The 26,119-nt window shown below is 44.2% G+C and overlaps 1 protein-coding gene across 3 annotated transcripts in view; it reads left to right on the forward strand.

The window, feature by feature from the left end:
* LOC144935785 (uncharacterized) overlaps positions 1-26,119 on the forward strand; it is a 129,824-nt gene that overhangs the window by 15,603 nt on the left and 88,102 nt on the right. For all 3 annotated transcript variants that reach the window (XM_078862531.1, XM_078862532.1, XM_078862533.1), the window contains exons 3-14: positions 7,208-7,362; positions 11,085-11,709; positions 12,571-12,699; positions 14,464-14,541; positions 16,072-16,233; positions 18,670-18,774; positions 20,234-20,329; positions 21,109-21,234; positions 22,886-23,038; positions 23,483-23,637; positions 24,495-24,621; positions 25,100-25,186. In XM_078862531.1, the coding sequence (XP_078718657.1) occupies positions 7,208-7,362; positions 11,085-11,709; positions 12,571-12,699; positions 14,464-14,541; positions 16,072-16,233; positions 18,670-18,774; positions 20,234-20,329; positions 21,109-21,234; positions 22,886-23,038; positions 23,483-23,637; positions 24,495-24,621; positions 25,100-25,186 (1,998 nt within the window). The remainder of the gene's footprint in view (positions 1-7,207; positions 7,363-11,084; positions 11,710-12,570; positions 12,700-14,463; positions 14,542-16,071; positions 16,234-18,669; positions 18,775-20,233; positions 20,330-21,108; positions 21,235-22,885; positions 23,039-23,482; positions 23,638-24,494; positions 24,622-25,099; positions 25,187-26,119) is intronic.

Below are 26,119 nucleotides of genomic sequence, written 5' to 3' on the forward strand. Positions count from 1 at the left end.
ACTGGCTGAACTGCAGAATTGTGACTCTCTGAAAGACGCATTCAAGTCAAGCAGCCTTCATAATTTCTATGCATCTCTCCCCTCTGAGACATATCCTCATCTCAGGAACCATGCACTCAAAATGACAACCATCTTTGGCAGCACTTATGTCTGTGAACAGACTTTTTCCAGAATGAAACATTTGAAATCTCCAACCAGATCTAGACTAACGGATGCACACTTGCATCACTTGTTACGACTAGCAGTGACAAATATGGAACCGTACATTGACCATCTCATTAGCCAAAAGCAGTCCCATAGTTCCCATTGAAATACTGGCAAGTTTGTTGATTTAACTTTACTTGTTCTTCATTTTAAATATTGTATTTGTTCCCGTTTTGTTTCTTCACTTCAAAATAAGATATATGCAGTGTGCATAGGAATTTGTTCATAGTTTTTTTAAACTATAGTCCGGCCCTCCAACGGTCTGAGGGACAGTGAACTGGCCCCCTGTTTAAAAAGTTTGAGGACCCCTGGTCTACATTATAGTCTGGCAGTACACTCACCCAATGTAATAAGCAGGCTACAGTCTACATATAGACTGGCAGTATGCTCACCCAGCTTAATGACTATTTGTACAGTCAACATTTAAAGAATCGATTCTTGGCGCGTCGGGTTGAAAAGTAATTAAACAGTTGTTTTTTCATTGGTATGTAATGTTTGAAAGTTTTCATAACATTTTAAATGTATTTTCCCCCCGGGCAACGCTGGGTATATCGAGTTTATACCACAAAGTCGTCGCTTGACACGGGTGGGGTGTCGAGGCCTAGTACCGTGCAGAGCCTCCGGCCTCGCCTAGATTGCCCAACCGGCTGAGGCTGGGTACCGGGGCCGTTACCCCCCCCCCCCCCGCGCTACAATAATGCTGTGTAATCGCTATAATTTTATTATCTACCGACCCTATAATAGTAATTGCACACATTGTGGTGGGGGGGGAGTGAAGAGGACGTGAAACTTTGATGAATTTACCTCAGAGTCGCGTGGTGGGTGTCGAGGCCTAGTACCGTGCAGAGCCTCCGGCGCCTAAATTGCCCATCCGGCTGAGGCTGGGTACGGGTGCCGTTCCCCCCCCCCCCCCGCGCTACAATAATACTGTGTAATCGCTATAATTTTATTATCTACCGACCCTATAATAGTAATTGCACACATTGGGGTGGGAGGGGAGTGAAGAGGACATGAAACTTTGATGAATTTACCTCAGAGTCGCGTGTTAATGCGTGCGCATATTTTTAACGGGAATTAAAAATGGCATCCACCCCGCAGCGAATGCGTCGCTACCCGTTGCCAGGGGCAACCGCCGTCCAATGAAACTGCGTATGGTCCGGCGACACACAGACACACACACAGACAGACAGACAGATTTGCGATTTTATATATATAGATTGTCTTTGAAAAGGATTAGCCTACACCAGAGACAGCCTTCTTTATGGCCTAGTCTCACTATCAGTGTCAGACCAGAGAACGCCAAAAGGCGAACAGTACAAAGACAATGCCACTATCAGAGCATTTGTAGCTTGGGGTAAGCGGCTATATCATGGTATGAAAATAAGAAGTGTTTACTCTTTTTGACTATTCCTTGCAAAAGTTATCTATTTGGTGTTTGAACACGTTGACACCTGTTTTATTGCCATGAAGGGTAAACCTATTCTTATTTTTCATACTTGGTCTCCCAAACGCCTCAGCCTCCAGTGCTGGATTCCAGGCAATGCATTGCCACAACTGCCCTCAATCCAGCTGCTCCTCTTCACTGACCCTATGTGAAATCCCATTTCGTGTTGCATCACGTCGCATATTTTAGAGCCGTTTTGCGATCTGAGAAAATATTTACAAACCCTGAAAAACTACAAGGAACGCTGAAACTGAGCACACAGCAGCATTGGCCGTCACAGTCATGGAAAGATGATGGAGTACTCTAAAAATTCCTCTCGCATATATTTTTCAGAAGTAAACGACCAAAGCCGGCAGGTTTTACATGTACCTGAGTCCCAGTCGACAAGGAACGTTGGGCAAACGTTGCCCCAACGGTTCCAGCCACAGCCCAATGTTGGCTTAACGTTGCACGTTGACTGGGGTACTGCCCATTTTACACAATGGCACAGTGTCGCCCCTGCTATATATATAGTACAGTGCAAAGCCCTTTTGTAATAACCCGTGTTGGCTCTATTTTGATTGGTGATATTGCTGTCTGCCTCGTGACACAGTGGGCTCGGTTCGAGACACCCACGAAGAAAAAATCAATGAGGTGCCTTCAAATTGGTTTTCAGACGTACGATGTATTCGGCCATAGAGTTTACTTGCTCTGAACCTGGGCCACCTTGGTTTGATGTTTAGCCATCAGTAGCTTGTGGAATCTGATGTGGTCCTCATAAGGGTTGCCACCTGTCCTGGTGTTTTTATTTTCTTCCCAGGATCATCCTGTTTACGAGGTGGCTGTATAGGGGACAGCACTCTCCTCTATCTTCCAGTACTACGAAGTATTCTTCCTCTTTGTAATATGTCCTGGTGTTGTGTGCCTCAAGTGGTGTAAAACCTGTAATGCGAGCGTAAACGGCCTCGCGGATATGACGTAACAGGGGGGAGGAGTTGGGTCACGTGGGGAGAAGGGAGAGCTTTTAAGGGCAGGAACCGGAAGGGCTGGGAGAGAGTGTGAGAATACAGGAGGAGGCCACGCAGGGCAGGAGGTGGAAAGTGGCGTGATCGCCACAGGTCGGGACTCGGCACCATTGGCCAGCGGTGTCCGGGCACGGAGGAGACGGAGAGCAGCAGCGGGGCTGCATAGAGAGCAGCCGTGGGGCTGCAGGTCGGGGGCAGAGAGGCTGAGTGGAAAGCCAGCAGCGGGGCTGCATCGGGAGCCAGCAGCAAGTCTGTGGGAGCGACGGCAGCAGTGGGGCTGCCGAGCGGGAGACGGAGGAGACTCTGAGCGAGACGCCGTGCGGGCAAAGTTGTACGAACCACAATAAAGGACAACGGAGACAGACCCAGTGGCAGAATCCTTTATTACAAACCCAAGCCCTGCTCTCCCCTCCGTTAGTGTGCCCCCTCACCATGCTACCCCCCCCCCCCTCCGTTACTAACACGGGTTGGGGGGGGGGCTTCGTTCAACAGTTCAATAAAAAAGAGATGTAAAACATTTCAGTAATTTCACTTGCTCGTGACTCAATAACTGGTGCGAAAAGCAATATAGTACATTATCTGATGCCGCTGTACGGACACCTAAAGCCAACCGAGGCATATGCTTCCTGTCACACAAAGGAAACACACTGCGTCAGTATAAAAACAAAACTCCATCAAACTAAGAAACAATTGTATTAAATTATAGATGCTGCCGAAATGGAATGGTTAGCACACTGGACTTGCAACCCAGAGGTGGCCGGTTCAATCTCTCTACACGGCAGTTGAAAACAATGGGCAAGTTTTTTTTCATGGGCACACAGTTGGTCGATGGGAAGGGCCGTGTGTGGTAGGGTAAAGGTCTCGTCAGTGTGGAAGAGAAGGCCGAGTTATCCTCCAGAGGGGGCTCTCTCCAGCAGAGCTTTCTCCAGTGAAGCCCCTTATGCGAGCAATGACAACGAGCAAGTAATTGCAGGGCTGTACCATCATCTTCTTCGCTTATTTAATTCTTAAATAAAGTATTCCGAATATTAGTGCAGCTGGTAGCAAATTTTTAATGTAGGTTTTATAATTTTTTCAGTATAGATAAGTTACAATTTTCACAGAGTAAGACACTGTATACGCCTTGTGCTGTATTGTTACAAACAAGGGTCTTGTTATATGTTCTTGGGATTTTGTCTTTCCTCATCCACACCATTGCAATCATTGAATACTTGGTCCAAAGGGGACTGAATTCTGATGTGCCAACTTTGGTGAGGCACTGCCTTACCAACACTTACTTCACCTGGAATGGTACATTCTACAAACAAGATGAAGGTCACTCCAATGGGTTATCCCTCGTCAGTGGTAGTGAATGTTTTCATGGAGAAATTTGAGACAGATGCCATCCAGACATCCACCATATGTCCTTGTGGAAGAGATACGTAGATGACACGTTCGTCATCTGGCCACATGGCCAGCCAGCACTAAACCAATTCTTTAACCACATCAATTCCATCTACCCAGTCATCAAATTCACCATGGAAGTGGAAAATGATGGCAAGTTGCCATTCCTAGATGTTTGATCGAGAAGAGACCTGATGGCTCGTTGGGACGCTCTGCCTATCTAAAGCCCGACTCCCACCACCATCCAGCACAGAAGAATTCCCTCATCAAAACACTACACCATAGAGCCCGTTGCATTTCCGACCAGCACCACCTAGCCAGCGAGCTGGAGCACATACACCAATCCCAAAGGATGAATGCATATCCTGACCACACAATCTGCAAAGCTGTCTCCCCAGCCATGGGGAGACAGCTTTGCGGAACCATCACCTTGCCATACATAGGGGTTACCAAAAATATTTCAAAAGTCTTGAACAAACACAAGATCCAGGTTCGTTTCAACACAGTACACAAAATCCGTGATTTGATCCAATCTGTGAAGGATGTCATTCCTGACATGCAATACCCTGGTGTCTACAAACTAAGTTGTGTCTGCGGTAGCAGTTACATTGGGGAAACGAAACGACATGTCTCAGACCGTGTTCGCAAACAAAAAGGCTTATCTGAAAGACTTGTAGGACCAATACCTCTGCCGTTGCTGATCATTGTTTTAATGCTGTGGGCTCACGAAATTGATATTTCCAAGACGAAGGTACTCTGCAAACCCACCAGCGATCATCAGAGATTTGTTCATGAAGCCATCCAGATATATAAACACAGACACAGCAATCATGGGAATGACGTTATTAACCAGGTAAAGTCTTATGACTGTGATGTTTCCATCCTACCTGCTGATGTCAGCAGTTATTTCCGACTCCGAGTACATTACCAGGTTAAATGTATTTACATTAACGGGCTAAGTGTCTCACTAACAAAGATACCTTTGTCCCTTTCCCTCGATGTGGAGGGAGCTCTCGTTTTTTTAAACAGACTAACTGGCTGTGATGTTTCTGTGTGTGTGTCTCTCTGTTTGTGTGTCTCTCTGTGTGTCTCTCTCTCTGTATGTGTCTCTATGTGTGTGTCTCTCTTTGTGTCTCTCCCTGTGTCTCTCTCTCTGTGTGTCTCTGTGTGTGTGTCTCTCTCTGTGTAGCGGTTGTCTCCCTGTGTGTGTCTCTCTCTCTCTCTGTGTCTCTCTGTGTTGTGTCTCTGTGTTTGTGTCTCTCTCTCTCTGTGTATCTCTCTCTCTCTCCCTGTGTGTCTCTCTCGTTGACATGCTGGTCTCTCACAGTGGAGCGGCCAACACCGCAGATCTTATTTGCCTCGTAGTTGCTTTTCCCGTTTTTTTGTTCTTGTTGCCCGGTTCTCTGACATTGACATGTTCATCTTCTCATTGGGACAGCCGCTGTTGCTGGAGCCGCCTCACATGGACATGCTAACCTCTTACATTTACATGCAAATTCCATCTCTAGCTCCGCCCACTTACCCTTGGGTTGAGCCCACCTCAAGCCTATATAATCTCTTGTTGCAGCAGCTCTTTCTCCAGCCTCAGCAGTTATTCTTCTGTGTTTGTCTCACCTGATGACGATTGCTAGTGTTGCGATCGAAACGTCGTGATCTATTTTTCTTTCTATCTACGTGCCTTTACCGAAAGAACCAAAGAGTATACCTATGCCATTGTTTTTTTTTCACTTAAAATGTTTTTTAGTCTGAATAATATTTAAAATGTTTAACTGTTCAGTGATTTGAGCGTGGGAAAAGCGTGATATAAATAACATTAATTATTATTAAGAGCAGCTGTGCTTTGTTTCATTTTTCATTTATCGTGTTCAGTAAATCTTAACAAAAAATACCCCCATCGGTCTCCACAGTATGTAGGATACATTTAATAGTTAGAGTTATGTAGGGAGTGTTGACAATTGAGATATATCACCCTTTTTGTGCTATCACAGCCTTAATACATTGTAAGTAACATTATAGTACTTGCTCTGATCAACGCAGCCTCCACACAGGCTATTCAATGGCTTGATGTCCTTGATATACACGTATAATGTTGCGTAATTTCACCTTGCCATATGACAGAAGAAGACATGCTCTGAAAATCTTTGAAGGATAACCTGGACATCGTAGTCTGTATTACTGGGTTGCCATGGACTAATAAGTGACATGTATCTAATTAAAACCTATTTTGTAAAAACAATGAGACAAATAAAAGTGTCCTTTCAAAAATATGTATCTTTCTAAACAGGTTCAAGATTTAAACTGTGCATCCCTCATACTTTCTTGAATAAAGTAATTTATATATGGTACATTTAAACTCAAAGTATGCTACATGTGACGTAACGTATCCAATTACGGTTCTTCTAAAATAAACTCCGCAAATAGTAATGGTGCATGTCCAGTACATGACACTGCAATTCCATTTTGGAGAGCCGATGAGCTGCTCTGCTGAAAATAATTGTATTTTATTCAAATAAGCCGTGCAAACACACCCACAAGTCGAGCTCATTTTATCCTGTAGCCACGTATGAGACAAACGTTGTGGGGTCCTATTATCTGTAATGTTATCTGCAAATTTTGTCCATTCATCCCCGTGAAAAGAAAATATCTCGGACAATAGAATGTATTTGTACACGCAACTCCTCTTATCAGCAGCGACATAAAAAAATCACGGATAATAGGAATCATTTTAAAAATGCCGACCCTACAAATCTCATTGACATCAGGAGTCGCGGATGAGATGAGTTCTAACACGTAGGCTTTCGTCACCAATATTTTCCATAACAGAGGTTTTTGGGTTAGATAGATATTAATATAAATGTGTCATTAAACCCGCCACCACCAAACACAGCCAATTAGTAAGGATTGTCACGTAAACAAAATATGGCAATTCGTTACTCGTACAGCACACCGGCGTGTTGGAGAATAAACCTAATTGTTCACGTGACAAAGCTAACTAAGTGGCGGGTTTAATGGCACATTTATATTTATGCGATCTAACCCCAAACCTCTTATGGAAGATGAGTTCTACTCTATTTGGAATCCCAGACGTGGTGTGCCTGTGCGCGTGTGCGCGAGTGTCTGCACGTTTTCGATGCGCTCTTCCTGCCTGCCTGCCGTGTCTGTTGGCATGTAGGACCTGCGGCGAGTGAGTACAGGTCACCCTCCGTGGCACGTCTCCGAGGCAGACCATTGCCTGGGCGAGGCAGAGCATCTCATCCAGTGCCTCTTCGACGACGTGCAGGTGCTCAGGGAAGGCAACAACCCCCAGGCTGAGCTCTACTATGCCAGGTAAATCGTGTACAGTGCTGTGCCACAGCTGCTGTAGCCCCAGGTATCCATCAGCAAAGATTTGATCAGGAGACAAATCACAATAATTTACATTTACATGCCGCTTTTTTTGTATAACATATAAATAATCATTGCCACATTACCTTTTTGATTACTGGCCACGGCTAACGTCAGTTGCGAGAGATATCCGAACCGGGCCTGGCAGGGCCGGATTATCCAATAAGTATGGTAGGCACCATGCCTATCGCCTATGGAAACTAAGGGCTTACGGAAAAAAAATGGCCCCGTTTTTTATTGTATGATAAACATTTTTTTACCAAGTTATCTTGAATAAATATGTTTATAAGGCAAGGATAGGCACAGTGTTTATGCATGTCAATGTCAATCTTTTTTTTCCATAAGGTGAGAGAAATTAACACCGGAGGTAAACTTTTAGGAAAAAAAATTCATTGCAAAATGAGCAAATAACGTCTTCAAATGGTGTTTTTCGCACAATCAAGCAAGTGGCAGCGGCGGTAGTAACATGGGCAGTAGTACAAACTATAGAAAGCTATCAATGAAGGCCTACGAAACACAAGTGTCTAGGGCCTACAGGAACCTTAATCCGGCCCTGGGGCCTGGGTTTCCCCCTTCACTAACCTGCACCAGAGTGGTGAATTATGGTCAAACGATCCACACGACCGACAGTCTGGGAGCCTACGTCCAGCAGCAGTTGGACAAAAGGGATATTCATTCATTCGTAGCACTTCCCCCCCTGTTGAATGCAATAACAGTACTGTGTGCCGCCCTTCATCAGTCCCCCTGCTGCGACCTTCTGTGTCTGCAGTTATCTGTGATGGTGCATTTAACGTTACAATTTTTGTTGTTGTCTCTCCGCTACCATTATTTGCTGTCATATCTACATTCTTGGCTTACCGGTTTTAAGTTCGGTTTTAATGTGTGCAGCCATTTTTCAATCCACCGTTGGATGAAGGCCCCTCACCACACCGTTCCCTCGGAGGGGTGGTTTGACCATACTTCGCCATGCCAGTCAGTCTGAGTTGGTGCAGGGTTGTGTACCAGTATCGAGTCATATATCACACCTCCGATTAGCACGGTTGGCTACCAAAGAAGCTCATTCGTACGTCCGTACCTACTTTTATATTCTGGCATAATGCAATGTGTTCAGGAGCTAAATGCCAATGTTGAGGTCTGCCAGCCGCGACGAGAAGGCTTACAGGAAAGAGTTTGTGTCGTGCTTCCATTCTTTGACTGAAGGGGTGCAGGCTACAGTGGTTTACTATATGGCCCATGGTTCACCACTGATGTTAGCCGTTGGCTGGGGAATCAAACTACCCATCACTGGATAATGGTTGCCACCTATTCTATAGATCGAACTCGGGACACATTTCTTAGTCAGCTGCGTCTATAAAAAAATAAAAACAGCTGTGCAGTTTACTGTAATAAAGTTCAATGCAGCAATACAGGCGGCATATTTCTTTGGGACAAATCAACTGCGGCCACCCAAACACAGATTCCATTCCCCAGGCTGCCCAGGTCAAACAGGCTTCAATCCTATCGAGGGGTTTAGAGTGCAGTGCACCAAACCACCAATAACTACCACTCCTCTACTGCTCCACAAAAATACCAAAACACCCACTCTAAATAAATTAATTAAATGTGCAGGACAATACTGTAGTAAGTAAACGTACGAGTGGATGTGTCAGGTTAATCATTAAGAAACTCTACCTGGGGCTACAGTTAAGTTCCAGAGGCTGTGTATGGACATGACAGGCGCGTCTGCTCAATACAACATCTGCCCTGGGCTTACAGCAGCTGCTGCACAAAGAGAAGAGCACTTGAGCACAGCCTAAAGTTACGTTTGAAATTGAATAATAACAATAAGTGGTATTTATAAAGCAACGTTCTACAAGGTAATCAAAGCGCCCCGCATCAGCGTGGATTTTGAACCACCTGCAGTTACAAATTCGCCGTCGAGGTGATACAAATGGGCATTGCGACTGTTGCAGTTGCATCGCAGATGTCCTATACGGTTATAAAATGCATACATTATGTTGAAGCCAATCGTGGTTGTCCTATGGATTGATTCGCCACTGCCACAGGAACATGGAGTGGACCCACAACGTTTACAATTTACTCTACAAATTACCATTTACAATTTACTCTCCAACACACCGATGTGCTGTACTAGTAACGAATTGGCATGTTTTGTTTACGCGACAAACCTTACTAATTGGTTGTGTCGGGTGGTGGTGGGTTTAACGACACATTTATATTTAACCCAAATCTCTATTATGGATAATATTGGTCACGAAAGCCTACGTGTTAAACCAAGCTAGGCAGGTTTGAGCATGAACATTGATTAATTGGGATATCAACGTGCATTAAGCAGGTGTTAGTAGAGGCTGCTTGCAGGGCTACATTGTCGTTGTGCTGTACTATGCTCCAATGTCTATGGTTCCCCTCCTAAGTTTATTTTATGTAACCACATGAGAACTCAAAGAGACGAGGATTGTTTCAATCTAGATTGGCTGGGAATGGATTGTTTCCTTTGGAAGCGTGATCTGAATCACAAAAGAAATAATATTAAAACAAGCACAACAATTAAGCAAATAGATATCAGTGGTGAAGTATGGTAATGTCACCCCAATGATCCCCACATAGCATGGGGATAGCGTTATGCAGGAGTGAATTGACACAATAGCTGTGCATGTAGCTGTACATATATTATTAAATGTATCCAGTGGAAATTATACATTTGCAAAATAAAGCTGCAGTGCTTCAGAACAGCGGTGAACATTGCTTTTTCACAAACCTTAATACAGTGCTATAATGGGAAAGGCTATTTGTATGAATAATTATGTGGGGTCCTATTTACCGGAGTATAGCCACCGTGGTGAGTAATTTAGCACTCACAGCTCAAGTGTTAATCTCCTCATAGGTATGATGCCGTTGTCGATGTAGACGCACTCCATAATTAATGCCATGACACCTGTGGTGCTGCAGAGTTAACCCAGTTGGAGCGCATTAGCGATGTGACACCAACAGCGTTGGAAAGATATCCTTTTCAGAAACACGGTATTGTCCTAACCTGGTGTTAAAATATGACAGCTTTATAATAATTCCCAGTAATTGTTCAATCCTTTGCTGGATGAAGGCTTTCTCGTGCCATATCGGTCATAGAGGTTTTGTTTAATCATACTTCACCCTGCTGGTCATCATGGGTTGGGGAATGGGGAAGCCTGGGACTGGTTCAGATGACATTCTCCACTGATGTTGGCTATTGGCTGGGAATCAAACGCACGCAATTGGTTTTAATATTGCAAATTTTCACAGCTTTCATGAAGATGATGCAAGTTTGGCAGCCAATCTTTCAAGGAAGAAGGGGGCTCTTGTTCAATACATTGAGTGCAATGGACAACTTGTATTTTGGTATTTTGTCAGGCCTACTCATCGAGTGTTTAGAATCTCTGAGGTTGGAAGACAGGGGACACTGTACATGAGAGTGGTCCGCGTGTAGCTTGAGCTTGACGAGTAGAGGTGTGGATCCAGGCTGGGGAGAATCACACGACGTTCACTGGAAAATTAATATTGACTTTCATTAACGGCTTTATCGTGTGTGACAATCTGCACCACTACAATGTGAGTGTGAGACTTACACTGTCCACCCTGGTTGGATTTCAAAGTCTGTATTTACACGGTTTGTGTTTGCGTCCACCCAGGGTCCTGCAGCTGGAATCGGAATTGCGCACCCTCCAGGGTTACAAGGAATCCTTGTCCCGTACCATGATATTGAGGGGCGGTGCCCAAGGAGGTATGGCCCAAATGCAGCAGCAGAATTCGGCGTACCAGTCCTCCGTTCAGCAAGTGCAATTGCCCGTGCAGCAGACCATGTCCTTCCACACGTCCAGCGTCCGGCACCACCAGGCGTCAGCCATGCAGCCGCCACCGCCTGCCCAGCAGTCCTTCGGCTACCAGAGCTCTTATCAACAGCAGCAGATAAGCCCGGTGACCCAAGCCCCCACTCAGCAGGTGTATCAGAGCCAATACCAGCAGGTGCACCAGCAACCTATGCAGCAGGGCGCCACGATGCAGAGCAATTCGGGCGCACAGCGGCTGCTGCAGCAGATGCGCGGCGGGACGATGCAGAGCACGGGGCAGCGGAGCATCCGCATCGGCGGCGGCGGCGGAACCCTGCAGCAGCGAATGCTGTCCAAGTCGGTGGAGAACCTGGTGATGACGGGACAGCGAGCGGGTGCACGGCAGAGCATGGCGTCCGCTTCGTACGACGCCGAGAACCACCTGCGGTCGGTGCTGGATCTCATCTCCTGGGTGGACAGGAATGAGGCAAGTGCCCTCTGTTGTTGTTGTTACCTGTATAAAAGACACCTGGGAGCCAAAAATCTTTCTGATTGAGAGGGGGTCAAATACTTATTTCCCTCATTAAAATGCAAATCAATTTATAACATTTTTGACATGCGTTTTTCTGGATTTTGTTGTTGTTATTCTGTCTCTCACTGTTCAAATAAACCTACCATTAAAATTATAGACTGATCATTTCTTTGTCAGTGGGCAAACGTACAAAATCAGCAGGGGATCAAATACTTGTTTCCCTCACTGTACATACGTACACATTCGTGATGAATACACAAGCGGTGTTGGCCAGGATGTCCGCAGGACTAGACCCGCAAAACTCTGAAATGAGTAGCAAAACGTCATTTTCACTGCGTTACGTCACTGTTAAAGTAATGGTCTTGTCCCTGTGGAGTTGGAGTGAAGCCAGGGGAGTTGTGAGGTCAGAGGTCAGAAGGGGTGGGGGAGTGGAATGGAAATGTACAGTGCATTCCTCTGATGAGCCCTTCTTGCTATACATTAGTTTAATGTTATTAGACATAAATGGTGCTTAAACGAGATAGAACTTTGAATTATTATAATAGAGCAAACGTATAATAACATGTTATGTTTGCTACCTTTTAACTTGATGATTGTGCTTGATACGAGAGATGTTTTTTTCCAACTGTTTATGTATTTTTTTACATTCTCCAAAAATGTCTTAAAGTGCCTGGCCCCTAATGACTGCAAACTAGAGTCAAGCTCAATTTACTCTCCTAACGGATCAGCTCTTTTATTATTTATGAATGTCTGGTGATGGATCATCAAACACCGCGTGGCAGGTTGTTTATTTTTGTGGTCCGTCCGCTTCGCCAGGATCGTCTCAACAAGATGCAATGGGGCACAGACACGGAGGCGGTGGAGTCTCAGCTGCACAACCACAAGATGGCTCACAGAGCAATCGCTGACTTTAGGGAGAAGGTGGACGAGGCAAACCGGCAAGAGGTGATGGCGGACGCAGCTTTGAAGCTTCCCCACTTTTGTTAGGGCCCTGACTGCAGTTGTCTTCCATGGCTAGCATCCTGCTATTGCCTACCACTGAGCAACGAGACAGGCCCAACAACCTCTTTTTAAATTTCGATTTAAAGCTTTCGTGACTGCAGGGATTCATCTTCTTGGTTCTTTCGGTAAAGTCACGTAGATGGGAAATAATAAAATAATAAAAATAAAACATAATAAAATAATTCTCACGACGTTTCGGCCACAACGCAAGCAGCCGTCCTCAGGTGAAGAACAGGTCTGTCGGAAAGACAGCGTCTGAATGAAACACCACCAGGCTTGGAGCGTATATTTAAGCTGGGTTGGAGGGGGAAGAGCGCCTTGACAAAATAATTTGCATATCAAGGGGAATTTAGCATATTTATGGGAAATGCAGATATGGGATGTGTCATTACTTGTGGAATGCGTAGGAGGTGGGCGGGGGGTTTCAAAGTCATAATATGCCCGTGCATTATGCAGGATTAGCAGCCTCAAAGGGAGGGAGTAGGGTTAGCATTAATAAAGGGAAGGAATGTTAATAGTATGAAGCTGCAGAAACCAAACCGCCACGTAAAAAAAAAACTAAAATATAAACTACATCAGTATCATCAGTATACTAAATATACTCTCCAATAAGCTGAGCTACTAACAGTAAGTAATACATTACAATTCTATGTCGCAAAAAATATAATATGCTTCCAGCTAAACTTTTTTCTCTTACATCACACGGGTCTACCCCGTACTATATACTGCCATAGACAAACCCAACATTAAATTATATACTGTATTACTATACACCACCCTATACCTTAGACAGTTTAGCTGGGTCGGGATCGAACCCTCGAGCTTGTGTATACTAGGCAAGGGAGTTAACATCTCGCCACTGCGGCGCCCCAAGTTATACGTTTGGTGTCAACAGCTAGAAAATGCGCTTGCGTTATGTTTGTTTCTACGTGTGAATGTGAACGTTCTTCTCAAAGTGTCCTCAAATATATTGTTATCCTAAAGACAAAATATAGTGTGGTTCAATCCTACCCGCATTTATTAATAGCACTAACACTGCCGAAGAACCTTTAACAGCAGTGCAACAATGCTGCTCTGCACAGCCACTAAAGCAAATTCTTGATATAACACAGAGATTAGCAAGCTCGTGGCGCATGCGCGAGTCATTGTGTCATGTGCGGAGGAGTTAAATCGAGCAAGTAGGCGTTAAAGATACAGAAGGAAAACATGTTCAAAACCAATGAAGCAATTTTTCATTTCACATATTTTTCCTACTGACAGTGTGGACAATGAATGCGTTGGGTGTGCTGGAAAGGTTTAACTGCGCTGTGTCCGCACTTCGCTCGAGCTCGGTGTGAGCCCCAAAGGCTTGGCAATGTGGAGAGTGCGAAATAAGTTCAACATATTAATTGGCGGTGCTGCATTGACTGCGGTGCACGAACACTGACAAAAACCTCGATGGATCCGTCAATAATTACGTAGCCTCAAAAGGAAAAGGAAATCATCGGCAACGTTTCAGGCAATGGCCCTTCTGCATAGCACATAAGTGATATGTTACATGCTATGAAGAAGGGGCAATTGCCCTCAAATGCCACACATTATAGATATATTTTTTCATTTTAAGGCCACAGTCTTATTGACAAATGTGAGGTTTGTTTTGTTTTTACAATAACTTCAAGATGTCGTTGTGGAATTTAAAGAATGCCTTTGCTGTTGCCTTCGCCCCAGAGCAACATCCCGCCCCAAATGAAGGAGAAGTATGCGGATGCTCTGGACAAGCTGAACACCAAGTATGGCGACCTGCTGGTGAGACTTTCATCATGCAGTCATGTAGTATGTGAATCGTAACAAAAGAACATATGCTTGTGGTCGCACATTTTAATCCGCTCCATGCACGTAGCAATGACGGTCTAAAACACAGGCATATTGCAGGACCCTCATGTCCGCTAATCTATTCAACTCGAGTAAAGTCTACAAGACTTAACCGTGGCTCGTAAAGTTAAGTGATACAAATTTCTGAACCGTGATCCAAGATATGGTACTGACATTCCCTCAATTTGTATCTCCATCCAATTTCTATTGAAAACAAGTGAGGATAATGGATAAAAGTTAATGGATTAAGTAACACTCTCCAACATGCAGTTTTCCTGTATTTATTCATCAGGATGGAAACTGATAATTGTTTTTTTACCCTTTTATCTGGCAACAAAACTGACACCTTTTTTTACAAGGAGTCATGTTTGCATTGACCACAATACCTGCAGTCGGAATGCAAACAAAAAACATAACTCTGATAATGTATGCACTGTCCTTGAAGTTGATTGGTCCACACCCGAGACAGCTTTCCTTAGAGCCTAGTCTCACATAGTGTATGACCAGATGACGCCAAAAGGCGCACAACTCGAAGACAGTGCACCATCAGAGTATGAGAGCTCGGGGTAAATATTTACACCATTGGAACCTCATTTGTCAGTAGCAAAATATGATAATTGTTTTTTTTACCCTTTTATCTGGCAACAAAACTGACACCTTTTTTACAAGGAGTCATGTTTGCATTGACCACAATATCTGCAGTCGGAATGCAAACAAAAAACAGAACTCTGATAATGTATGCACTGTCCTTGAAGTTGATTGGTCCACACCCGAGACAGCTTTCCTTAGAGCCCAGTCTCACATAGTGTTGGGCTAGATGACGCCAAAAGGCGCACAACTCAAAGACAGTGCACCATCAGAGTATGAGAGCTCGGGGTAAGCATTTACACCATTGGAACCTCATTTGCCAGTAGGTCCACACCCGAGCTGTCTCGGGTGTGGACCAATCAACTTCAAGGACAGTGCATACATTATCAGAGTTATGTTTTTTGTTTGAATTCCGACTACAATGCAAACATGACTCCTTGTAAAAAAAGGTGTCAGTTTTGTTGCCAGATAAAAGGGTAAAAAAACAATTATCATATTTTGCTACTGGCAAATGAGGTTCCAATGGTGTAAAGGATGGAAACTGTTTAGATTAAATGCGTTTGCACATTACCAAACAATTGTTCTCTGCTCTGCTTCATGTCTCCCAGGTTTGGGCACCCGTTTGATGAATTTTGCCACTTCTCAATCGGATAAGTCCCGGATAGCAACTTACCACAGTTTTGTTCTTATTGTTATAGCGTCCCCTCAACCCCCCGCACCACCCTCTGTCCATGATGGACGAATCGACAGAGAGAGCCAATAATAATAATAATTTAAATTCATAAAGCGCCCTTAAACAATAGTTTCCAGGGTGTTCGTGCATGTACATTTCCCATCCTCGGTCGGAAAGCGCCAACGCAATTGTGTGCTTTACAGTCGGAGTCACAGAGCTACATCCAGAACCTGGAGGACTTGCAGCGCTTCATTGGCAATGCCACCGAGCAGCTTGTGTGGCTCAACCAGCGAGAGGAGGAGGAGCTCGCCTTTGACTGGAGCGACCAGAACACCGACCTCTCTTCCAAGAAGGATTCTCACTCCGTACGTCCGTCTCCACCGTCGCTCTCCATACCGGAAGTTATTTTTCAGTGCTCATTCTCCTTAAGCTTTAAACTGTTTTATTATTATTATTTTATCAGGTAAGGCCCCCACTGAGCTATGTACAGCTCTTTTTCAGAAGCGGCCTGGCCATCACAAATGATAGCTCAACGAGGTGGCTTATTGCGTGGAAATTTATAGCAGGCAACAAATACTCTGAACGTTGCAGCTTTTCACGAGCATCAGCCATATTTTTATTTCTACTGCTGGGATCAGAGCTTAATTTCTCACTCAATATTTTCTGGAATACAGATAGGCCTGACTTTGAGCAGAGATTATTGGTGTAAGGCACTACCACTAGACTACAAAGTACACTTATCCATAATAATACTTCCATGTTTATGCCCTATATTCCGATTCTTCTTTGAATGAGTGTCGGATCAAATAAGGCGAGATGGTTGTGTGGTTATGCCGAAATAATTCTTTGAACAGTGTTGCAGCTTCTTGGTTCTTTCGGTAAAGTCACGTAGAAGGGAAGTAATAAAATAATAAAAATAAAACATAATAAAACAATTCTCACGACGTTTCGGCCACAACGCAAGCAGCCATCCTCAGGCGAAGAATGAAACACCCCAAGCTTGGAGCGTATATTTAAGCTGGGTTAGAGGGGGGGGAGGTGGGAAGAAGAACGCCTAAACAAAATAATTTGCATATCAAGAGGAATTCAGCATATGGAAAATGCGTAGGAGGTGGGCGGGGGGGGTTCCAAATCAATACTATGCCCGTGCATTATGCAGGATTAGCAGCATCAAAGGGGGGGGGAAGGGGGGGAGCATTAACAAAGGAAAGGAATGTTAATAGTATGTAGCTGTAGTTACTAAACAACCACGTAAAAAACTACAGTATAAACTGCATGACAAACTAAAGTATAAACTACATAGCATCATCAGTAAACTTACTATACTCTACAATAAGCTGAGTTACTAACAGTAAGTAATACATGAAAAATTCTACGTTGTAAAAAATTATATAATATGCTTCCATCTAAACTTTATTCTCTTACATCACACGCGTCTATACCGTACTATATACTTCCATAGGCAAAACCAACATTAAATTACATACTGTATTGCTATAAACCACCCTATACCTTATACATTTTTAATATAACACTATGTATTATTCTACCCACCCTAATGTGTATCAAAATGGTTTATTACGTCCTTCCAGTGATTGCTAAGCCAGAATCCATCTTCTCGGTTAAAATTGTCTCTGTGTTTGTAAATGTGGATCGCCTCATGTACGAATCTCTCATGATAGCCAGATGGCTTGCAGAGAAGTGTTGCAGCTGTTATTAACCACTGTCTGGGACTATGTTTGGCTACTCCTCTCAAATATGAGTGATAGTGGCGCATTTCTGCTTATTCTCCAGAGTGGTCTTCAGCATTTCTTAAGCCGTCTCAACCCTTCACTGTATATTAGGGCCTGTGGGCTGGTATTGAATGTCATTGTCTTGAGTGATTGTCACAATCATTGGCTACCCACTGACTTAACAAAGAAAGCAAATGTCAAAGCCATAGAACAGCTTGGCACGCAGAAATAGTTCCCAGGGTAATGAAATGTTATAATAAAAAGTACCTAACCACATTTGTCTCACCAGGAATAGATCCAGTGTCTTAAAATAGGCTTGTAGATGAACTGCTTTGTAAACATGATATTGGGATTATCCCATGTTACATGAGCACTGCACCATGCACTTTAACAAGCAAATTTGTGTGCAAAAATTGTCAATTCCTGTGAATTGTGTATTCTTATGGAAATTCTAACATGGATTTTAATTAACGTCACTGCAGTAATACATCTAATGACATTACTCTCTAAAATTTTAATAAGGGCTGCGGGGGAAAATTGTCATGGCTAAGAGGAGGGTTCCTCAAATTCAGAGGAGTGAGAGCGTCTGTGGATTTGGTGGGTCTCTCACCCCTCTCCAGATCAGCGTGTGGTACCAGGAGGAATTTGATAACATTGTTTGAGCTAAAAGGCTACACGGGTGCCCACACTGGTGTGGAATAAAATCAAGAAAGCTGCTACACATGCTTTTGTAAACACAAAATATTCAGCAGCAGCTGCATCTAGCCACCTGCAGATCCCTGGCCTGGATGAAAATGCTGTCCAGATGCTGGCAGACTCATGAAAGGCATACGAAAGCATTGGTCCTGTGTTGACTTTGGAATGAGATAAAATAGGGAATATTAATTATTTTGGCCATAATATTGACATGAATGTACCGTATTTTTCTTTCCACGGATAATGAAAATGTACCCGAGCGCTATTATGTTGCTTTCCTATTAACTATCACCCCACCCCAGTCCTCCCTCGCTCTCTCCGCTTAAGAAGCAAAGGTACATCTGGAACTGTTATGTTGGGTTTTTTTTGCAGGAGTTTTTGAAGGACCTGGAGAAGAGGGAGACTGAGATAAACCGTGTACAGAAATTTGGAGAAAACCTAGTGAATGATGACCACCCTGGACAAGACACAATTGAGGTGCCAATTTAACTTTTGTTTGTATTACATTGCAGTTAGCGGTGCATCGTGCTGGTAAGTGGTATAAGCAGTTTAGCAATTAGAAACAACAGACAAGTTTTTTTTCAAACATAAAATATTAATCTAATGAGATCAACTCCTTATGTACTTCATGGGATCTCCTTTACCAGTACCAAAATATGATAATAGGTTTTTCCACTTTTTTCTGGCAACAAAACAGGTGTTAAGATGTTAAAACACCAAACTGAAACCTTTTACAAAGAATCATGTCTGCATTAACCACAATGCTTGTGGTCAGAATGCAAACAAAAAACATACTCTGATAATATATGCATTGTCCTTGAAACTGATTGGTCCACACCAGAGACAGCTTTCTTTTGAGCATCGTCTCAAACGGTGGAGACCTATCTTGATTTGAAGCTTTCGTGACTGCAGGAATCCATACTCTTTGGTTCTTTTCACCTGAAGACGGTTGCTTGTGTTGCGATCGAAACGTCGTGATCTATTATTTTTTCTACCTACGTGACTTTACCGAAAGAACCAAAGAGTATGTTGTTAGACCTGTTTTGTTGCCAGAAAAAAGGGGAAAAACCTATTATCGTTATGTACTCTATAATACAGTTTTTTTTGGGTTTGATCGCGTAAGTATTAATGTGTCGTTAAATCCACAACCACATACAATTCGTAAGGTTTGTCACAAAAACAGAACATGCCAATTCGTTACTCGTATATTTACAATCTGAGTATGATGTTTCGGCAGTAATTACAACTGGCATCATCAGGTGGCAGCCTACATCTGAGTATGGCAAAACGTCATACTCAGATTGTAAATGTTGTGGATTTGCTCTCCAACACACAACCGGTGTGCTGTACTCGTAACGAATTGGCACGTTCTGTTTACGTGACAAACCTTACTAACTGGATGTGTTGGGTGGTGGCGGGTTTAATGACACATTTATATTTATGCGATCTAACCCAAAAAAACTTGTATTATGGATATTGGTCGCGAAAGCCTCTGCGTTAAACTCATTATGTACTGATGTAAATCATGATGGGATTATTGATTTGTTTGCATTGACCAGAACCCCCTTATATAGATGGAAGTGCTCTGGCCGATAACAACTGGAAACGACATTGGTATTTGTTTAGCAAACCTGCCTCTGCTGACTAACCCAAAAAAGTTGAGAAACTGGTCGAGATGTTGCTTGTTTCAATAAATGCTACCAGATAATGATCTTTTGAAAGTCAATAAGTGGACTGATGGACTACAATGACATTTTAAGTTGAAGGGAAAGTACGGTACAAAAGTAAATTTCACAAGCTAATAAGATCTTTGTTATTTAAATTGTCTACTATTCAAGTCCCATTTGTTTGCTGTTGCCTCATGGCTCATTCACGTTCAATAGTAATTACTCTAATGATCTTCCTGCCCTTCTTCCTGAACCTCTGCTTTGGCCAGGCCTTCATGGATGTCCTTCAGACTCAGTGGAGCTGGATGCTGCAACTCACCCAGAGCATCGACTCTCACCTGCAAAACAACATGGCATATTTTCAGGTAGGTCTCACCTATCTGCCAATGCTGTAATGTCTCAGGAGTTCGTTGAGGCTTCACATGCTCATTATCTACACTCACATATGTCTTCATCTGGAAAACGGCTCATTCAAAATTGCTATCATCATCACAATCCATGGGCAGTCGTAGGTGTCACAGTGCACATTTCATAATTTGTATCCACTTTCCTCTGTCTTGTGCCAATATGCACATCTTTTTGGCACCAATCTTTTATGTTTTTAAGCCATTTTCTGTTAGGTATAATGACCAATGTGACCAATAATTTGTTCTTCCCACGGTGGAGTTGTTACCGTACATACACATGTGTTGATTTATATTGTTTGTGCACGAATGGAAAAACAAACTTCACTTGATAAATGTGTACACGTATTTATTTCCATTTTTTAAAGGTTGTTTGATATTGCCTGTTACAACAAATTAAAAGTAATTTCCTACTCAAATTAATATTTTTGTTGCGCTCAACTCCATCCTCATGGTGGAGGTGAGTCTATCCAAATGTCGCCTATTGTATACATTTTATTTTAACGGAAATCTTATTAAGTGTTCTTCCTACATTTGTTAAAGAGACATTGTGACCAAATCACCTGTTATGCACGCTCCTTGAGAGCGAGCGATACGAAGTGCACGTTGCAAGCTCAAAACATTTTTCTAGCGTCTACCCAACGCACACTCTCTATACAAAGCATTGTGTTTCCAATAGAAGGCCACGTACGGTCTGCTGAGAGCTTGAGCGTCCCGTATCCGTTTTCCAATGCGCCTAGTTTTTCGAGGACGCCAAGCAGACGGAGCAGACGCTGAAGGCGCGGCAGGAGAAAATGAGGAGCAAGTACACGGCCGACAAGACGAGCAGTGTGGCTCACCTGGAGGAGCTGCTAGACGGCATCATGGTTCGTTCCTCCCCCCCACACCGACGCGCCCCCACACAGTATCATTGCCTCTGCACAAATACACACGCTTCGTTGGGGTTGGTTTTGTAAGTTAATGGGGCTAGGCCACTAAATTATCTTGCCACATTGGTGTCATTCGCCCATTCCCGTTCTGAGGCGACTGCAAGTTTCAGGGTGGGTGTCCCCTTCACCGCTGAATGGCGGAGCATGGAAGCGGCTGAGCGTTAATTTTATTTAGAGCGGCGTAGCACCGTTTTTAAAGACATCGTACTCACGGCAGAGAAGCGTAGCGACCGCTCTCTATGATAGCTGGCACAAAACTGTGCCATACGCCCTCCTGCATGGCCTTGTGGGAGCCTCAGTATTGATAAAATTATTTTATTTTAGTTTTTCTTCCGGTTATGTTCCAATGACGCACACGTACTTGTACGTTATCATAACGGAAAGGGTTAAGATCCTCCGCCACTTGACACAACCATACTGGTTAAATTGTCACTCTGCGTGCAAGCCGTTGAACACGCTAATTATTATTGTTTCAGCTCGCCGGTAAGTTGAAGAACAATTCCTTACAACCAAATTCAGCAATTGGATGCAACGGTTTGTATTCAAGCTACGCCAAGCATCTTCAGGATAATGTTCAGGAAGTGTGAATGAAAGTCTCGGAAGTCGGAATCAAATGAGAATGTTAAACGCTTGAACACGTGACAATTTAGTTTTTGTCGGGTGGTGGAGGGTCTTAAAGACACATTTGGCCAGATGATTGCGTGTCCTCGCCAAGAAAATTATTATCTGACAGAAACCTCCGTTTTAAGGGATTCGTTTGTTGAGCTGTGTACTGAATTTCCAGGATATTCTTTATACAGAGCATCATTTTAATGTTTCAGTAAAAATATGTCTGTAAATTAAAACAACTTGTATAACGCAAGGATAATTTGTTTAATACAAACTTAAGAAAGGTAAAAAAAAATATATTTCAAACTCATGTCGAGTGGGTGGGGAGTTGATAAGATAGGATCACATTTAGTTTGGTGAGTCAAGCTGAATATCTAAAATGCTATCGGTGAATGATTGAATCGGGTAATAGCTCATTATGCGGCCCATGGTTTGAGATTGGCGACCACAGTTGCACTTCTGGGCTATTCCAGAAACTATCCGTCGCTCGAGAAGATATCCCGCACCTGCTGTGCGTTGCTACGACGAAGATTTAATGAAACATGTGGCGAGATGTGAACTACCTCGCCTGGTGTACAGAAGGTCCGTGGGTTCGATCCCAGCCATGACACCTGTATATTTGGAGTTTGCATGTTCTCCCAGGGGTCGTGTGGATTTTTATCCGGGTTCTCCTGTTTTTGCCTCCACATTTAGACATGCGTTGAGATTATTTGGCTGTTGTAAGTTTCCACGTGATAAGCCACTTAATTGAGCTATCATTTGTGGCCAGGTCGCTTCTGAAAAATAGCTATATAGCTCAGTGGGCCTTACCTGGTAAGTAAAAAAAAATATTCAATAGACGATTTAAACTAAATTCTCTACCCACAGTTCTCTTCATCATCAATTGACTGGTTTATCACACTTAAGTGACACTTAAGCCGTCTCTTGTCTCCTGTTGTCTCTCATTACACGCATTCAAACGAAACAACAACGATGACAGGCCGAGAAGGAATCGTTGTTCAACTACAACCGGACGGTTGCCAACCTTGCCGGCCGCGCCAAGGCCGTCGTGCAGCTGAAGCCCAGGAACCCCGCCAACCCCGTGCAAAACCAGATCCCCCTCAAGGCGCTGTGCGAGTACAAGACGGAGGAGGTGAGCTCGACTCCCCAACTTGGCCGCGCAGGGCCTCGTTTCTTGCCACCGAACTCTTATCCCAGTGGATCGCCAAACTCCCAGATCAGCGCGGTCGGCTATGTACTTGGAGAAAGAAGCGTCGACGGACATATATGCGTACAGAATGGCGCCACGGTGCCGAGATGTTAACTCTCTCGCCTGGTGTGGAGGAGGTTGTGGGTTCGAACAGCAGAGGGCTTTGTGGGAAAAATATTTGAACTGTTCCGAATTTTCTATGCCTCCATGTCTATGCTCCCCACCTTCACTAACCCACACTGATGAGCACAGTGAAGTATGGTCCAATAACCCCGACGACCCGCACGTCGCGGGGAGTTCCATCATGCAGCATTGGATTGAACAAAGGCCTATGCCTTTAGAGTCGAGCGGGTTGTGATCGTTGTCCACGCTCCTTCACGCGTGCAGGTGTTGATAAAACCCAACGATCAGTGCATCCTGAGGAACAACTCCAACCGCATCAAGTGGAGGGGAATCGGGCCTGGAGGTCGCGACATCGATCTGCTCTCTCTCTGCTTCCAAGTGCCCCCTCCCAACCAGGACGCAATGGAGGTCGCCAATCGGTGAGCCGTGTTTTTAGTGTTTGCTTAGCGTCACCAAAGTGATTCCCAGATTGCGCATTAGCTGATCCGCATGCTGATTTGCTCTGGTCGCTCGCTTGCTCACCGGCTGTCCGTCGCCTCTTCATCATTATAGGGCGCTGTGGTTGGCGAGATGTTAACTCTGTCACCTAGTATGGAGGAGGTCATGGGTTCGATTCCGACCCTGATGTCTGTATATTTGGAGTTTGCATGTCTCTCTCCCCGTGGTCGTGTGGATTTCTCTCTGGGTCCTCCGATTTTTCCCTCCACATTTACAAACATGCATTTAGAGTATTTGGCTGCTATAAATGTCCACGTGATAAGCCACTTCGTTGAGCTGCCATTTGTGGCCAGTTCGCTTCTGAAAAATATTTATATAGCTCAGTGGGCCTTACCTGGTAAAATAAAAATTGTGAGTTACTGCCAAAGTTACCACTCCTGTGAGCTCACTTTATGATTCCTGCACCGATGTTGAGGACTCGGTCTACCAGACTAACCGGTCCGTCTCATCCACCACACTGGGTTCAACCACCACACTGGAGGTCACAACACTGCTCTTACCACTGCTTCCCTCGAGCTGCCTTACTATGGAATTCCCTTCCAGTCGTCTCTTTTCCCCAAGCTCACACAATAATAACCTCGCTGAATTCCAGCAACGTTTTCACTTTTTATCTGTCGTATCTTTGGGTTGTGCTCTTGATGTGTTCGTTGGCCTTTTTTTGGCACTGTGCTCAAGCGGCTGTAAAAAAAAATTGTATTATTGCGTGGGTGATTAATCCTGGAGCTGTCCCCTTCGTGTTTCTGCTCATCTTTACTTCATTGGGAACCGCTGTGTGCAGAATTGACAACCTCAACCAAGGGAACATGACCATGTGGCAGCAGGTGACCATCAATCTCCGGTGCCTCATCTTCTGGAAGTACCTGCTGCGGGATATGGAGACCGTCCGTTCGTGGAGCCTCGAACACGTGTGTGAACAAAACACCGCCTCTCATCTTGACGCGCCATCACGGGTGTCCAGGGATTTCTTTTCTCACTGAATATTTTCCAGCTCGACTGGAAGAGGCACGCGATTAATAGTGGCTAACAAGAGGTATACTGGATGTGGTGTGCCAGGTTCTGGAAATATATTCCCAGTTGCTCACCTGGTCAGACCTGGCTTAAATTAAGCCCCGGTTTTAGCATCTATACCTGGAGATCTGCAGTTTTATTCACTGGATTATAACGTTAAAACGAATTGCCAAAATCAGGTATTGAGAAAGAGAGGCCAGTTGAAATGGCTTTGGAAGTAGTTTTAAGGTGGCATCTTTCTGGGCCGTTCTCGGAAACACTGCTCACTGCCAGAGTGAGGAACATTTTCAGAGTGTGGCTATAATATCACATGCAGTCCCATAAACTTCACACTATAAAAGCAAATTCTTCAAATGCATCTCTTGTGCTTTACAGAAGCCTTCTCCTGAAGAGTACACGCGGGTCATGCAAGACTTGGAGTCTAACTATGAAGAGTTCCTTCGAATGAGCCAGGATTCACAGGTGTGTGTATGTGTGTGTGATGACATAGTGAGGCGAGCGGTAGTGTGGCGGTTAGCACGCTGCGCTATGAACCCGGCGACCAGAGTTTGATTCCCACTCACGGCTAACACTAGTGACGATTATCTGAACCGGTCCTGGGCCTCCCCTAGGTCGACTCGGTCTCAAATGAGTACCTGGTGCGGTGTGTAAACATTTCCACTGGGGAGACAAAGGTGGCCGGGCGTGGTGCTGGCCACCCACCCCCTTGTGTGCCCTCCCGGCCTTCATCAGTGTTCGCTAACATCACTTGCCCCAACAGTCTGTTAAGGCTACACGGGAGATGTTTGTCGTTATCTTTGTTGACATGGTGGGGAGCACAGGTGTAGCATCTGCCAGTCGTTTCATTCATTTAACTCGTAACATGTGGGTCTGTTCCGTGACCTGCCAGTGAGCCTTACGCGCTTAACGTGGCCTCAGATTCCACCTCGGCTGGCTCAAGTGCGACGGTGAAATCACCGTCACTGTGAATGCCCGAATTGTCGATTATTGACATATGCGGTGTAATCAAGAGTATATTTTCATCTGTAGCATCTTATATGGAATAAATAGCAAAATGGATAAATGGACAGTTATCTTTCCTTCACACATCTGTGTACACGTAAAAAATAAAGGTGTTTTGTACACTGCCTTTCTGCCCCCATGTCCTTCTGGGAGTGCATAACGTCATCAGCCGTGATTCAGTGTCATCAGCAGTCAGCCTTGCTTGTATTAACCCTGGTGAACTGCTACATGTAATAGGCAAGGTCCCTTTCTTTAAGGGTCATCTTTTACACAGTTCACTTGTTAAACGTGAATGTGAACGAGAAACCAAGGTGACGTGAAATTATTGAAATAATTTTTAATGTATTCTGGGAGACGTTTCCTTACGGTAAATATAACAGATGTCTGGATTCC

Source organism: Lampetra fluviatilis, chromosome 14, assembly GCF_964198595.1.
Source record: "Lampetra fluviatilis chromosome 14, kcLamFluv1.1, whole genome shotgun sequence".
In the NCBI taxonomy this organism is placed as follows: Eukaryota; Metazoa; Chordata; class Hyperoartia; order Petromyzontiformes; family Petromyzontidae; genus Lampetra; species Lampetra fluviatilis.